Raw genomic sequence first — 17,225 nt, forward strand, 5'->3', positions numbered from 1 at the left:
TCAAAATATTTTGACTTAAAGGGGGGCAATGCATAGCACCTATGGGGGTAAATGCACGGCGAGAAAAATTTTAGACTTAACCAATATTTCGAGATATGTGAGTTCGAGTTAACGAGGGTTTACTGTAGTTGCAGAGTAGTCGGTAGAAAAGCTATCACTTGGAAGCAGGAGGTAAGCTTATCGCATCTCAGCACGCAACGCTCCTTATCTCCAACAGAGCTGGCAGGCATAGGCGGTGCAGCAGAAAACGTTGCTCTTGGCAACGTCTTTAGATTAGGTTTAAAAACGTTGGCTCTTGGCATCCTGGTGGAATATGAAAACTACGAGAAAAATACATGTTGGCTGTCGCGTTTCAGAGAGCGTCACAGGATCGAAACGCTTGCGCTGCAATAATTCGGCTTATGACACTCTTGAACTTCCCGATTTCACGGAATTCCTGACTTTCCAGATTTCCACGCCGAAAATAAAATCGGGTTTCGACCGTGTCACATTCAATGCCACCTTCGCTCTTCCTCTTCAGCGGGTATGTCGCCAGCTGCGCTGACCACCACCCACATCGCCCTGGTCACTGTCGTCTGCATAATATTCACATGTCTGCTCGTCGGGTCGTTCCTGTACTGCAAGAGATATCGCGCAGACATGGTGAGCTCCGGCGCCATTTCACCGTGCACGGTCGTGACGACTGACGTGGAGCCAACCTAATGTCCGGCGTCTTCCTTTCCCCGTGGTGCAGAAACAAGAGAAGGAGATGGAGCTCCTGAGCAAGACCCTCTTCGACAAGGGCCAGGCGGAGATGTTCAACCCCGACCTCCCTCTCTGCGAGCAAGTCGAGCTGCTGCCCTACGACAACCGCTGGGAGTTCCCCAAGGACCGTCTCAAGCTGGGTAAGACGGGCACGGCGCACACCGCGGAGTGCTTCTTCATGCTACAGACAGATTAACTGATTGTACAGACAGATTAACTGATTGATTCATTGACTGACTAAAATTTGTAAAACAAAAGATACAGCGTGCTTATAGTCTGGAACACTTTTTCATGCAGCCGAGATTTGCCGCATGCCCGTTCGGAGCGTTTAAATTGGCGGATAGTCGGACTGGAGCCGTATCTGATTTAATGTACGTTTAAAATTTCCTCGAAACAACAGCAAAGGGGCTTGTCATGTGAAGATAAAACAGTCAATTAAAATTTTTGTCTCCGCTAGGAAAAGAAGTGGCGTTTGATTTCGCCTCAAAGAACTTCCGTTAAGAGGCTTGGTATCAGCGTACGTTCGTGGTAAGCGCACGTACACGACGACACGCCATTATCTTTCAGGAAAAAGGAAAGCAAACAAAAATAATTATATAATAAATCTTGTTTGTTCACGTGTCCAGCAACAGTGACTGACCTTAGTACTGGGGCATAAATAATAAAATGTAAGCGACAAATTAATGTTAGAAACAATTTAACACCACTGCAGATAGCACGCCACAAAACATTGTCGTGGTGTACGCAACTGTAATTTAGACATGGACGTGGCAACGGATCAAAGAGAGAGAGAGAGAGAGACAAACATTTATTTTAGTAATGAGCAGGAGGATGTTCTTAGGGCCTCCACCCAGTGAGAGGCATCCTTAGTCCAAGATGCCTTGGAGCTAGCTGGCCGTCCGGGCCCGTTCCACCAGTCGGCGCTGGTCCGACAGCTCGGAGCTGGTCAGCTGCTCCACCCACTGCTCATATGTAGGGTTGAGATTTGGGGTTAGAGTGGGGGTCCGTTGGCACTCCCACACCACGTGGTATAGGGTACCAGCAACAGGGCAGAAGTTACAGGTGGCAGGGTATTGGGTGGGGTACATAGCGTTTAGTAGGGTGTTATGGGGATACGAATTGGTTTGTAGGCGCCGGAAAGTGGTTTCTTCGTCGCGCGTTAATTGTGAATGAGGTGGCGGGAAGCGACGGCGGTCGTTTTTGTAGTGAGCTAAGATTTCGGTGTATGTATGGATTGGTGCTGGCTTTGAGGCGCTTCGGTCGTTGTCTTCTCCCTCTGAGGTAACGGCCCGGTGTGTATGAGCACGGGCAGTGGCGTGTGCCGCCTCGTTCCCTTCGAGGGACTGGTGGCCGGGTGACCAGATGATGTTAATTTCTGGTAGTCTTTTTAGTTGGCGTAGAAGGTGCAGTGCCGCATCTCTCAACGGATCAAAACAAGCAAAAATAGACACCAAGAGAAACCAAACGTGGTCTTCTTGCAAAACCGCAGCGACACTGTCAGTTCTCGTCACGTCGCCGTGGTCACTAGCCAATTTTCTTGTTGCGTTTTGCGTCTATCAAAAAAAAAAAAAAAAAAACAAGGCCGATCCCCCTCATAGGTGGCGATGGACGTGAAGCGAAACTTTAAACCTGTACTTCTACACTAACATCATCGCCTGTACGTTTTTACTACAGGCGTAGAGCTCCGCGTCGTCCAAAACGTCGCACCGAAGGGTCGTACCCATGTGATGCACGGCGCTCGTCTAGTTTACATTCGCGGTCTGCAGAGCGAATGCGCTCCCGTTGGCCAGCACGTTGTTTAGACGCTACCATCTCCGAGCGCAGAGAACGTGCTACGCGCATAAACCGGGCTTTCCCCGCCGCCAGGCGCCTTCTGGCCCTGCGGACGTAATTCCGGAAGGCCGGCGTTATCTGCTGCAACTTTCCCCGGCGTCCCTCATCAGTCGGTTCTCCGGCCTCGCGGGTGCTGTTCGCGGAGGCCAGCGTTATCTGGTGCAAGATAAAATCAAGCTGCACACTCTCCCAGAAAGCAGAAGCAGCAGCATCCTTCCGGAAAACCAGAGAGATAGTTAAATAAAGCATCGCTGTAATACAACCTTCCTTGCATCGACTTCGGGGTTGGAGCTTCGCTGCGTTACGTGCGGGTGCTCAGTGAAGCACGCTTGCAGTATTTCGTCACGCCTGTGCGCTGCCCGGACACACACCTTTGTACTGCTTACGCTGCGAAATGCGAATTCAGAGCTCAAATCACTTATCCTGCTTTACAATTTTACGTTCTTTACTCCCTCTGCAGGAAGGACTTTGGGACAAGGAGCTTTCGGGCGGGTTGTCAAGGCGGAGGCAATCGGCCTCGGGGATCGCGGCCAGTCCCTTACTGTGGCGGTCAAGATGCTCAAAGGTAAATGCCCTAACACGCGCTTTCATTCTCCAACGCATTTACGGACGCAGCGCAACTAAGTCGTTAACATTTTCCTAGATGCAACTAAAACCATATCTATTTTTATTCTTAGAGCGAGCCGACGTGTCGCAACGCAAAGCACTGATGGCCGAGCTCAAGATACTGATTCATCTGGGCCGGCATCTAAACATTGTGAACATACTCGGCGCCGTCACCAAGAGTGTCGCCAAAGGTAAGATTAACGCAGTCCCTTTTGTGTTGTATTCTAGCGGGCGGAAGCCCGCGGCGTTGTAATTCCATAGCAGCGAAGTGTCCTCACTAAATTTAAGAGGTCGCGTATTCTTTCGTGTAGCTAACAGAGCCTTATTACTTGATTTATAAGTTATTTAACGCACACATCTTCTTTCATATAGCCACTAGACAATAAATATTTGGTTTATTCTTAAGAGAGTGCGCTGCGGCGCTTTTGCCAAAGGGATGCCTTCTAAGGAAATGATGCCTACACTTTTGTTAAGGTATCCCACTAGGCACCGTACAGCGTAGCTAGGGACGACAATTAGAAGTCGCTCCGGTTTTGCTCGGTCCGGAATGACTTGCCAACGCTCAGCTAAAGGTGAAGCTACTAAAACGGACCCAAAGGAGCTCAGCTATATTCTCATTGATGTTGGAAATTTCGGTGCACCGGCTCGAGCAAGTAAGGGTCAGTTGAGGCTTTCATGTGGTGACGAAAAACGAAGAAAAAAAAGGAAAAGCAAAGTAAGGAAAGAAGGAAGGAAAGAAAGAACGAAAGGAAGAAAGAAAAAGGAGAATGGCCAGGCACACAAGCTTGTTCGTGCACATAGTCGCGTGGCGGCGGTTCTTAATTGCGTTGCCTCACCACAGGGGAATTGATGGTGATCGTGGAGTACTGCAAGTTCGGCAACCTGAGGCACTACCTGCTGAGGCACCGCGAGCGCTTCGTCAACCAACTGAACCCTGAGACCGGAAAGGTCGACCCGGACATGTGCTACAGCCCAAAGTCTCCCCTGTCGCCCGGTGGCCGTCCAGCGTTCGCCATCTCGAACCCTGTCTATTGGTGAGCGTCTTCACTGAGCATCCAAACACGTGGGTAACGAACGTGTGCGTGAACTCCACACAATCGCATATGCATGGTGAAATGGAGCCACCAAGCATTGAGCAAAGGCAGCAACTTGGTGCACTGAGACAGGCTGCCCAGTTGTCCCACCAGGTGACGAAAAGCCGGAAAATAGGACGTGCAAGGCCAGGGGACGGCAATATGAGGAAAAAAATTCTTACGGTAACTTTAACGATACGGTTTTGCTTTAGTAAGCTAGAGCAGGAAGCTAAAGCAGCTAGAGAAGAAACGACTGGGTACATTTTATTGGAATGTGAAAGTACACATCCACGTCTGAGAAACACCCGCATTCCGAAGCCCTGGGATTTGAAGCTAATACACCGAACGTAAACTACGAAGTCGTGGTGGTTATTAAAAGGAGATCGTAATCCTCGGAGCGGAAACGCATTGAGGAGAGTATGACGCAGAACGTCTTCCACCTGTTAGAAATAAAACTGGGTTCTAACCACCCGCTAATTGCAGGGCTAAAATTGGATGCGTGGTACAATACAGATGCGTTAGCTCCTATGTTGCGGTGATGCATGTCATTATCCCGATACAAAACCATGAATGAATGAATGAATGAATGAATGAATGAATGAATGAATTAAAATATGTACCTTCACACGTGCCAATCAGCCTATAATCCCAGACCGAGGAACCCTGAGGAACCATAAGGCCATATTGGGGTTATGACATTGCTTCATCTTCCAAATGAAGCTATCCACGCCCGATTGCACCACAATAAAATGTTTTCAAGTGGCCAAAGTGTAAAAGAAGAACATTCATAGAGCCACGCATACGCAAATTCATCAACATACTGCGAAACTGTGATCGATGTCCCAGAAAGCTGCCCTTGTTTCTCACCACCCCTCCCACGCATATGCTGCTATTTGCAATGACTGTTGGATTGGGTGCTATGGCCTGCAAACTCCAATGAATTTAAATGCTGCCTTTTTTACAACCGAAACATGCTTCAGCGTTAAAGTAAAGCGCATACGATGTCTGCCTCCACGTTCGCTTCGCAGCCAGCAGCGGCAGCAGAGGACACCGACGCTGAAGTACGCCGACCTGGCCATGAGCGCGACTCCTTCGAGCCAGGGCAACGAGTTCACCTTTCCCGTCTCGGATACCGGGAGCACCACGGACGGCGGCTTCCCGGAGAGCGGTAACCACGCGGCGCTCATGAGCGGCTCGTCTCTGCGCGACCACGGGGATCTCCGCGACGAGGCGCTCACCACAAGCGACCTGCTCTGCTTCGCCTTCCAGTGTGCCCGCGGAATGGAGTACCTGGCATCGAGAAAGGTGCGCACCTTCGCCATTTCTTGAGGCGAAACCTACTCATCAAGACCGGGGTGGTATCCTGGCTACGGCGGCCGCTTTTCTGATGGCGGCGATAAATGAAAGCGCCTCTGGCTCAAGGTTCCGGCGGTCATTAGAGGGACCTTGAAGACAAAACTGAACTTTGTTCAGTTTCAAAAAAAAAAAAAAAAAGCCTTGGTAAATCACTCAGCTCCATTTCCGCCACGAAAGATAATTTGTTATCGAAAGAATCCAGGAAACTTTCAAATTTCACGCTACCGGGATGCAAAATGGGCAGTAGTGGCATAATACGGGCAAGCAATGGAAACAAGGTCATCAATGTGTTACTGCAAGTCCGCATTCAAGCGATACAATCAAACGAGGCTAGAGGCCCACCTATACATTGGCCCAGTCACGTTTGTTAGAGGTGGCTTTGGTCGGAGGCTGCCAATCACACAAAAAAGATTCTGCGACGGTATAAATGAGCCCGTTCTACATGGTGTGATTTTTCGCGCGAATTCGCAGATGCGGCGCTGCTCCTGCGGCAAAACGACCTTTTTCGTTGCTGCTGCGAAGTGCCAAATGTTTGGAATGGTCGAGCATCCCCCGCGAACGCCGCTCGTGTGGAATACAGCTAGGGTGTGGTGGCTAGCTAGGGGAACGTCACGGCATCACCATATGCACGCCTAGCAACCAGATGGCGTTTCTTGTACGAGTGCGGCATAAGCGCAGGTGCACTAAAACAAACCGTACGTGCGTTCACGACATGATGTCGGGCGCCGTTTTCAACGAATGCTTAATCGGTGTCCGCGCAAATGGCGGACATCACAGCAGGGGGAAGAACAGAAGAACCCAAGAAGAACAGTCCTTGGTGCACCAAAATGTGCTATGCGCGAGCAACAAGCGAACCCAGGGTTGCTTGCTGTGTTTGTCTTCTTTAGTATGTGTGCGTGCACTGACAAATAATTGGTGATTGTTATATGAAATCGCAAGTTGAACTCATATTTACTGCAAAACAGTGTGAAACAACTTGCCCCGAAAGTACAATAAAACCTATTTTTAAAAATCACAACAAGCCTTGCTTGCGGCAGACTTAGTTCGGTCTGCAAACAATGTGCCTCTGAAATGCGAAAATCGCGCAGTTCGCAGGCCATGTAGACGACATTTCCAGGCATCGCGAAGCTCGCAACGAATGTTCGTTCCACGAAATTTGCGGGCAAAAAACGCACGTTGTAGAGCGGGCTTAAGCCCGTTCTACCGGGTGCGAACTTCGCGTGCGAATTCGCGGCTGCAGCGCCGCACGTGCACCAAAACTATGTATTATCGTCGCTGTAGCAAATTTCCAAATGCTTGGAACAGTAAAACTTTTCTTGTGAACGCCGCTTGGCAGTTGGCAATTTGTCGCAGCAATAAAAATAGGAAAATAGATCATTTTGCCGCACGAGCGGAGCCGAAGCGGCGAATTCACACAGAAATTCGCACCATGTAGAACGGGCCGTACGGAGGTCACCGGAAAATAGCTAGGGATGGCCGCGACTGCTTCGTCTGGTTTCCTTAATACTCTATTATTTTTTTGAAGTTTGCGATAAAGTAGATGTCATCGTTATCGGGACGAAGCAACCTCTTAGTGAACAAAACTTGTACTTTTTCTTCATAGCCTCTTTTAAGAGCACCAGGTCGTTTTAATTAATCCGCCCGTAGCCCTCCACTGTGGCTTCAGCTGCCGCTTCAACTCAGTAAGTGCAAAGGTGAACATTTACCCGGGGGGTTGTCTGGGCAACAATCTTTGGCTGCAGACACGGCTGTGTTGTCTATATCAATTAGAACCATGCGTCAATGCTGTTGCAAGTCTGTGCAAGGTTCCTTCTTCTTGCTTAGTAAGCCAGAAGTGAGCGTAAAACTATTCCTCTAATCTTGACATTTGCGTCTTATCGATCATTCAATTCGTAAGTAATATTCGCGTCACTACTACTGCATACACCCTGGCTGCACGCGGGAATCTTTTCGCGAACTCTCGTAAACTAACGTTGCGTGAGTTTGCAGTTCCTCAAGCGCATCTTCCAACCCCCTCGTTTTTTCCCTGCAATTTCAGTTGATACACCGAGATTTGGCGGCAAGAAACGTCCTCCTTAGTGCGGAGAACGTTGTGAAGATCTGCGACTTCGGCCTCGCCAAGGACTGCTACAAGTACTCCAACTACGTCAAGAAGGGAGACGTGAGTTCACCCGATTGCTGCGACTATTGGCCACTGTTCGTCTAAGCTCGACTGCTGCTATTGAAGCTTTAAGACACAGCATTTTAATTCGTTATTTAATAAAGCGCAGCTATAGTGTTTTCACTGATGCGTCTGTAACGCAAAAAGAGCCCTGCAGGAAAGCCAACTTTTTGTGCCGTTCATGAGGATTGATGCGGCAGTCGGAATCGAACCTGGGTCTCTTGCGTTATGAAGCCGGTGTCTATCTGACTGATCCAGTTCGACTTCTTTTTAATGCATACCATTCTTTGCCGAGTACCTACACAGTCAGGACCGTGTAACGCCCTGCGTTTCCATAAAAATACAGATAGCGTAAATGAAGATAATAGCGTAAATGAAAATAATTGGTCGAACGAATTTTTGAAAAACTAACACGAAAAGAGAAATATGAAATATATACGGAAACTGGTGAACCGTGTAACGCCCTGCATTTCAACAAAAACGCAGATTTCTGGAAAGTTCCAAATGTAATCGTTATAATAACGCCAATGGAGATAATTGGTCGGACAAAATTTTGAAAAACTAAAGAAAGCACAAAAATGTTAAAAAATTACGAAAAATTGCAAAACGTACAGCGTATGCCATTTCCCCAAAAATGCAGATTTCGCAAATGTTCTACTTCGAATCATTATAATAGCGTAAATGGAGACAATTGGTAAGACAGGATTAAGAAAAATAAAAAAAAATGGCTGTAAAAATCTCACACTCAAGACAAGCGGCATAAGAATGCTACGCATTAGAGGATAATTCTCTGAATTTCTGCAGATTTTTTTTTTTTTGATCCCTTGGGACGTGGTCGAAGCTGTTTGGAAAACTCAGACGACAACTAAAGAACCCGTCACGAGAAAGCTTCGCGTTCTACCATCGTCGTCATTAGACGGAGGGTTGCAGGATTTTTGATAAATACCGCCGTTTTTATACTTCCGACGTTCTCTAAGCAGTTGCCCCCTTTTGAGAGTGCGAAATCGGTTTATTTTTTTATTAGGGCCGGGGATTGCTTATTTGTGAGTCCTCCGCTCATAATCCAAGGAACTACAACAAGTGCTTGTACAGTTTCTATGAGTGAGAAATGCAGCTGCGTTTACGGTCTTTAGTCTAATTTGGTGGCTTAATTTACTGGTTACCATCGTGATACGAGACGTTTGATCAGCATTGTTTGTAGTTTTGTTTCCTTTTTAGTGTCGGGCACACGTTAAGCATCAGTGAACACCTTATAAGTCCTCTATATAAGCAAAGTGCCTTAGTGCCAAGTGCCTTAGAAGCGCTGGTGTGATGAACACTAAACCAACACATTCGAAGCCTGCTAGTTTTCAAACATGTCCAATTTATTGCTTTGCAGGGCCTCCTGCCTGTGAAATGGACCGCGATTGAGTCGATCATGGACAGAGTCTTCACCACAAAAAGCGACGTGTATGTATTTCAAAACACTCTGATGTCCAAGTAACCCTTCTTTTCTAGAGCCGCAGCAAAGGGTACAGTTCCGAAATTATTGCACCATGCACGGTTACTAAACATGCATTGCACGGTGCGCAGACAAATGCTTTCATGCGTTAACGCATCAAGGGTACAGCTACATGACCTAGAATTAAGACGGATCAGAACGCCTACTTCTTAATATTATTACTACAATTGTTACATTTCTTTCTTTCGCAAATGAAATATCTGCCCGCCGTTTGTGCAACGGGTATAAGCACAGCTGAAAAAGAGTGTACACGAAGATTGGCCGTACTGCAGTTACCTTTCTGCGCACGAGCCTAATCTCGGCAACTTGGCCGCTTCGCACGGTGATAAGGCGCTCACGTATCTCCTTGTTCTTCGCCCTCTCTCTGCAGTGCCGTTCAAAAATGGCAGGCTCAATATAGCTTAGCCTCGCAGCGACCCAGAGCTTACGTGCCGCCGTCGTCTTCTACCCAGATGGTCCTATGGAGTGTTGCTGTGGGAGATATTTTCCCTGGGAGGAAACCCTTACCCCGGTGTGGTGATCGACGAGTCATTTTACAAGCGGCTCAAGAATGGCTACCGCATGGAAAAGCCGGACTACGCACCCGACGATGTGTATGTACACCGATGACTGATTCGGAAATCTCCGTTTGCGTTGCGTTTGCAGACTTTCCACGTGAAGGAACATAACGGGAACTTCTCCCACGCGCGCAGGTACGAGGTCATGCAGAGCTGCTGGCAAGCCGAGCCTAAGGAGAGACCGGACTTCTCAACTCTGGTATGCCGCCTCGGTGACCTTCTGCAGGCCGGAGTAAGAGATGTAAGTTGGAAACGGTTACTGTTAATTGCTGATGCATTTGAGGCGAATCTTTTGATGCTTTCTGACAATGATCCCTACAAGGCAGGAGATCGAGTTGCGCCAAGGAAGGAAGAACAGTCGAAACCCGGTTGGATTTACACTGGTTCAACACACATTAGCATTTATTTCACAGTTTAGTAGTTCACCATATTTATAACTCTTAAAGACTAAAAATGTTTAGTTTTTAATTTCAAATAAAGTTGCGGTTATCTGAAGACTTCATTATTTAAGTCTGATTCTGTACGCCTGATCACAGAGCCGTTGGTAGCGTTTCGTCCAGACGAAACAATAGCTATGCTACAACCAAAACTCTCGCCTCGCACAAACCCAAATGAACCGAAAGGTCCTTCCCAAATTAAAATGAAGATTGCTGGATGTTGCCTTCCCACAGAGCACACCACAATCATTTCCCAAAGACGTGCATCCCGTTTACTGTAGGCGGGCAGTTAAGTTTAGAGATCTCATTTTAAAGCTAACAAGAAGAGCCAACCGCGGGGGCCCATCGTGGCCGTTTCGCCTAAGGTACTCTTGAGCATTTATGTTATCACTTCACTTCAGGTATAATACGATTGTTTGCTTGTATGCACATTGTTTATATTGGGTAAACGCGTTTGCGATCTTGTAAATTCCATGCGTACTGGCTAGTCTCTAGTCAAGGTCGACGTGACCAAATCAATGAGGAGAAGACACTTTCAAACGTGCCTATCACGTTAAAAACACGATTTAATCAAAATTTAATCAAATGGAAGAACAGGCGGGCCACACGCTCTAGACATTGAGGCGGTGAAGTAATTATGCGATGTTTATAACTTGTTCGTCTCTTGAAGCCGCAGAGCAAATCAGGGAGGGTGTATTTGCTCTTCGCGTAACTGATGCAGCTTCGTTGCTCTAAACCCCCAAAATTTGAACTTTCTTCACGTAAGTGCTGTAGAGTACTGCTGTATTGAGTACGAAAGCAAAAGAGAAGACAACTATTGTGGCCTCCGGCCTTTCCGTTTTGACTGCGGTACTTACAAGCTTTCTCTCACTCTTCCTACGCAGTACTACATAACGCTGAACGACCCTTACGCCAACGTGAACATGCTGATGAAGAACAACAATGACTACCTGACCATGGGCGGCAAGCCGGACCCGGACTACCTCGACATGAAGTCCGACGACGAAAACTACATTAACACAAGCCGAGCAGGTGCTCAGGCAGCGTCCGCTCCGCACTACGCCAAAATGGCGACCGCCACCACAGCCTCAGCCGACGGTAGCGCCGCAGTGGGTGACTCCATGGAGATGACGCCCATGATGAAGTGTGGCAACGATGTCCTGGCGACGGCCCCAAACTCTGCCACTAGCTACGTGAACGTCGCAGGACCCACGTTGCAATTGCGTCTCCCACCGGGCAAGCGCCGAGACGCGCCTGCACCGCTATTGCCGCCCCCTGGCAACCCATCCGGGGACGCGAGAGCGTCAGACGACGTCAGTGATGTGTGCGCAACACCGCCACCCGCGTACAACCTCGTTGTGAGTGTCGACGGTAGCGGTGGCATCGCAGTGTGAGAGAGATCTCGGTATGTTATCGCGGTGTGCGCGAATACATGAACTTCCTGCACATAGTAAGGATGTGGTCAGGTGGTCACATTGTATTTGAAACGTGCATGTAAAGATAACGGAAAAACCATTCAAAAGAGTTTTTTTCTTGTTCTGAATTCTAATTTCTACGTACAGTAGCATTTTTTAATCTGCTTTGCAGTTTGCAACAGCCCGAATGACTGGGCATTCACCAAAATTTGTTTCGCAGGAGTGCGACATGGTTTCCCTTATGTTCTTCCATGCACAGGAACTTGGGGTGGTCATCTGACAGCAGTATGCTGAGACACATGTGCTTCGGAGGTTTGAGCCATTCCTGCCACTTCAGGGAAGTAGTCATACATATTGCTAGCCATGCTAGTGAATGAACTTATACGTGACCTGGTTGGGAAGATTCTCGTCATTATATGTCTCTAGCGAGGCTGGCACACTTGGACACGCTTCGTGGGTGTGCGACAACGTGAATGTGAACTGTTCTGAGTCTTAGGTATATCTGGTGCCGTTGTTGAGTCTGTACATAAGATTGTTATAGATATTGCTCTTTTCTCTTTTGTTGACGTTTTGTTTTGTCCCCCTTTATCTCTGTACGTGTGGTTTTGTGTCCATCGCATGAAAACGCGTATGTCGATTGCCCAGCGCCAATAGGTGTGTATGGATCTCGGCATGGTGTTGTCTGGCACCTGTGGCTGTCATTACGGAAAGCGTCATTTTTGGTCCAGTAAATTATCCGTCGGTGTCGCCCGCTAAGGGCCCAATTACTGTACGTTTTGCACCGGTCGTGCATTTAACCCGTAAATAAGGGCTGTTCGCACACCGGTTACACATGGCAGAAACATTTTCGAAAGGGTCTTTCAGGGGTGGCAATAGTGAAAGCCGCTATGCCTAACGTGTACCGCATGCGACTGTGTGATTTCGTGAGTGTACTTCGTGCTTTTTGCCCTGAAAAAACGCAGTCACCAATCTGACCCGCCTAAACGTTTAAAAAACAGGTATTAACAATGACATTCCAGGCACTGTTATTCGTTCGCTCCTCATGCGTTGCATCTCAGTATATTTACTCATATTTTGTTCCACGTAGGCAAGAGATACGTTTGGTCTTAAGGAATGACTATATTGTCCAGATTCTCAAAGCACTTCGTAAATGAGCCCTGTCCAGTTTTGTCCATACCTCGTCCATTATAAAGCTGAGGAATCGCTGCTCAGAAACGTGACATCAGACCAGACACCGACCAATCACGAGCTTTGTGAACCTGGCGCTATTTTTTTTGCTTTGTTTCAAGCTCTGTTCGCTATCGGTGCACCCATGTGGTGTGGTTGACATGCAGAAAGTACAATAGCAGTATTCATGACGACCTCCGATATGTTTATTTCATTTCTGTTCGTTATCACGCTCGTTCTTGTGGTTGTGCGTTCATCGGGAACGCGATGACATATACCTGTGCCGTATGCTCAACTGTGTTTTCTCCTCTCGCGCTGTGAGCTAGTCACTACGAGTACAGCAGGTTTGAAAGCGGCGGACCTGTACCCACTTCGATGACGTTGGTGTTTCGGTCTTAGCGCTGTACGCACTTATGTTTCAAAGAGTCGATATGAAGAAGATATAATTTAATAATAAATATCAAGTGTTTGTGAAGGTGTTTTTTCTGTATGTATGCTCAGTACAAGAAAACATTGAGCATTGAGTCCCTTGTTGCACAAGGATGGCAACCGCTCGTCATTCTTAACCGTCTTGTCATGTATTTGAGCAGGCCCTAACGGCAATGCACTATTACCACTCGCAGCTATCCTACAAAGGAGGGAGTAAGCGCACCAAAGGCCGCCGATATGAATAGCACAGCGAAAAGCACCTTCAAAGGTGTGCTCCTACCACTGCGGTATGCCGCTGCGGTGGTTGAAGCGATCAGATTTTTAGATATTTACTGTTAAGAAAACCAGACCCGGGTGACGGAGGTTTTGAAGAAACTTAACCTCTCAGCTTTGTGTTGTTTCGAAGATGTGGAGATATCGCAGCGCATGTTACGTTTTTCGGTTCTTGCTCACTGTCGGGTGGATGAAGGCAACACCGCGAAAAAAAGTTCGCGCTTATTTCATTAAAGGAGCCATGAAGAGAAAACACAAGTTTGGTTCATTCGAAAGATTGCCTCGTTAGAACCATAACGACACCACTTATAACGCAAACTTCGCTCAAATAAGCTACATAATTAGGAAAAAAGGAAATGACCATGCGACCCACCAGCTCATTTTCCGCAACAGAACCTGTGATGTCACTTGGGAATGCTCTGCGATTGGCGGAGGCCGGCAAAAGCAAACGCATGTTAGGCAGGGCTTACAGTTTGCATAGCGAGCTAAATGCCCGTGAAACATACTGCACATTCTTTTTATGACAAAGAACGGTGGAGTAAACGGTTGAAGGTCCGAACGAACACGCAAGCGTGTGCGCCAATGCGTACGAAACTACCGCCTGGCCGAGCTCGACATCTCGCCGTCGCGCAGACGAATTTTCGGGTTCGAGGCGCTCTGACCTTGGGGGAAAAATGCCGTAAACACCGCGCATTGACGCTCGTATCTTTCTGGTCGAAGCAGAGAGCTCGCGCGAACGGCTTTCCATACACGACACCGGCCAACTGGCATAAGCGATACTGCTACTGAAGTTGAACTATTATTAACCGTAATAAAAATACGGCACATACGTACCAGTCTGTATTCGTCCGTCGCGACGGGGCTGACGAGGCAGCGGTGCCGACGGCAGGGCGTTCGTCTGTTGTGGCTATCGCGGAATGGTCGCTTTCCCGTCCACCGCGTATCCCGCAACTCTTGCCGCTCGTGCACTTAGAAGCATTGAGCGTTCAAGTGGTGTGAGGTTGTTAAATGCAAGCCCGAGCTCCTCGGCGAGAGTTTTGTTCTCCGGATCAGGCGATTCCATGACTAGGGCTGCGGGTGCACTAGGTTTTACTATTATTTTTAAAAAGGCCGCCGTCTCGGTCGACTCCCGCGTGTGGGTGCTATATGGAGTCGACATACTAAGTACCTGTTTCATGGACCGGCCCGTGTGACGCCAATGCTCACGTCACCAAATGTGCAATTTTAGCGGGAGATTTAAAATTTTGGCGTAAATTGCCTTATTTCTCAGTGAATAAAGCATCATTTGCTTCCGGGAAAGCGCTTGGGGTACTATGAAACACCTAATCTTTCGAATAAAACAAACTTTTGTTTTCTCTTCATGGCTCCTTTAAAGCTGATTGCCCCAACTCTAGCACAGATAGCTGGAGCCTGTTGGTAAATAATCCGGCCGACGACTTGATGAAAATACACAGCGCTCACACCATCTTAGAAGGTAAGACAAGGGTGGTCTGGGCTCATCCAGAGATCATCCATAGAGAAGCGATGATGATCATTACTTGCATTCCTGTTGAACACAAATTCCTACACCATAGGGTGACTCTGTAGATGGGTTGGCTCAGCAGCGATGGCAGAAAAGATCGTTTAAGCGCTCGTATGCGTCTCTTAGGCCTTCAGTCTAACACACCGCCAATTTTTTTCACTCGATCCCTATGTGGGCCCTAATACTGCTGATTGGGTGCAAGCATCTTGGTCGGTCTAGCCGTGCTGCAATGAAACACACCCTGTCCTAATCAAAATGCCCTTTACTTTAACACCAGCGTGCAGTCCTGACTGGTCAAGACGGTAGTCGTGAGCCCTGGCACATACTGTTTTCACGGCTACTACTACAAGGTCGCTAGGAGGTGACACATCCACGCAAACGTTGTGACGCGTCCATGGACCTTTCCTTACACTTATCGGCCGGCTGGACGTTAAGTGGACTTCGGCCTACCCAAATATTTGCTCAGAACACAACACTTTTAAACTCCTTGTACGCAGTCAAGAGTATAAGGCCCGTTTAGGGACATCCTGGCTTACAAAGTGACAGTCATTACGTAACACCCCTACTGTTCGGCCTGCTGACCCCGGCTAGACATTTACTGCCTAGATAAATGACCTTCCGCAGGAACTCGCACCTAAAATTCAAACCCCTTGTACTGACTCCAAACTCCTCCATATCTCGAAAGCTCAAAGATGGGAACCGAGATGGAAACCGAAGCGCCATAATTGAAAGCGCTGATGCAGAATTTTTATACTTACTCGACAGGCGGGAAATTACGCCACATCCCCAAGTGAAGACTGCGGGATTTAACACAACCACAAACTGCAACACGCACTGACCACACAGAAAACATTGAATTTCCTCAGCCCCCTTATACATACTCTGCCAAGCAAAGTAGAGTTTATCCGAAATATGGCCCACACTTTTAAGCGACTGCTCGTGCACGTCCGATGATTCCCGGACGCAGGACTCAAACATCAAGTGCCTACAAACGGATGTTCCTTCTCCCCCTCCACCTTACACCGGCACGCCTAATTTGATGCTCAAGCGTGATACCCAGCCCTTGAAGCCACAAGAAGCTCTGGCCAAATGTCGCAAGCATGCCCCTAATCTAGATCACCTCATCTACCGGCTTCTGATGAGTGTCATACGTAAAGCCTTCAAACGCGCCCTATCCATTGTTGCGATTTCAATCCCACCGCTGCGACCAGCTCTTGTGATACCCAGGTTCGAGAATCCATCTTGGTAGCGTGACTGGTGACCGCAGGCGTTGATCAGGAGACCGAGGTTTGCTAATGAAGGAGAAAAACTTGATACAAGTGTGTACTATCGGCGTCAAATGAAACGCGAACACGAAAATATGAACCTGAACACACAAATTAGCGCGATTTCTTTCCATGCAAGCCAAAATGACGCGTGGCTAAGTTAAAAAAAAATTTGGGAAAAGTGGATTTCAAAACACTAAAAGCAAGCCATTATATGAACTCTACGAACAGCATTATTCAATTTTGCACGTTCTGGTTCATATTTTCGTGTTCGCGCTTCATTTGAAACCGATAGTACGTAATGGATACAAGTTTGGATGCTGTGCCTCGAGGGAATCGCACAGCCAGCACCCCTCAGCGGCTCGCAACAGCGCCTTTTTGTTCAAGCAAACGTCCCTAGAGTTCTAGGGAATTCAACTTCCAAAAGTCTCCGTCACCGCTCGAAGCAGTCCTGGTTGCTTTTCCACGTGACCACGAGGGAGAGAAGGGATGGGCTCCGCTGAGACGGTGAGGCCTTTTGTCCCAGCGCGGCGCACACCTGAGGGCTTGACTCACGACGCTCGCCGATTACCGATTTCATGGCCGGCTCTGCCGAAATCGTCTCCTATGTTACGGTAATGTCGTCTTTCATTCTGAGGTTCACGTGCGGGTGGGACAACGAACCGCAGGGTTGACGAATGAAGAGTCAGCACGTGTCACCGAAGGTTCGGTGCTTGCCTACGAAAACGCGCTAATTAATGCCGACGTCCAAATATGGGTGTGCCGGGTTCGCAGCTCGGTTATAACACCCTCCAATATAGCACTTCAACATACAAACTCCTTTGCATAAGCTTACGCAAAAACACAGACCTTATTGAATGCCATCTGGCAGGTGAGCGCATCCGCC

General features: G+C 48.0%; 1 protein-coding gene across 2 annotated transcripts in view; it reads left to right on the plus strand.

Moving 5' to 3' along the window:
- LOC144174565 (vascular endothelial growth factor receptor 1-like) overlaps positions 1-13,330 on the plus strand; it is a 111,207-nt gene extending 97,877 nt beyond the window's left edge. For both annotated transcript variants that reach the window (XM_077703337.1, XM_077703336.1), the window contains exons 12-22: positions 521-642; positions 734-884; positions 3,038-3,142; positions 3,255-3,374; positions 4,025-4,217; positions 5,285-5,561; positions 7,651-7,773; positions 9,152-9,222; positions 9,727-9,867; positions 9,967-10,072; positions 11,153-13,330. In XM_077703337.1, the coding sequence (XP_077559463.1) occupies positions 521-642; positions 734-884; positions 3,038-3,142; positions 3,255-3,374; positions 4,025-4,217; positions 5,285-5,561; positions 7,651-7,773; positions 9,152-9,222; positions 9,727-9,867; positions 9,967-10,072; positions 11,153-11,662 (1,919 nt within the window). In that variant the 3' untranslated portion in view covers positions 11,663-13,330. The remainder of the gene's footprint in view (positions 1-520; positions 643-733; positions 885-3,037; positions 3,143-3,254; positions 3,375-4,024; positions 4,218-5,284; positions 5,562-7,650; positions 7,774-9,151; positions 9,223-9,726; positions 9,868-9,966; positions 10,073-11,152) is intronic.
- The last annotated feature ends 3,895 nt before the right edge of the window (positions 13,331-17,225 follow it).

Source organism: Haemaphysalis longicornis, unplaced genomic scaffold, assembly GCF_048455015.1.
Source record: "Haemaphysalis longicornis isolate Haplotype H1 unplaced genomic scaffold, Haemaphysalis longicornis Haplotype H1 scaffold_3, whole genome shotgun sequence".
In the NCBI taxonomy this organism is placed as follows: Eukaryota; Metazoa; Arthropoda; class Arachnida; order Ixodida; family Ixodidae; genus Haemaphysalis; species Haemaphysalis longicornis.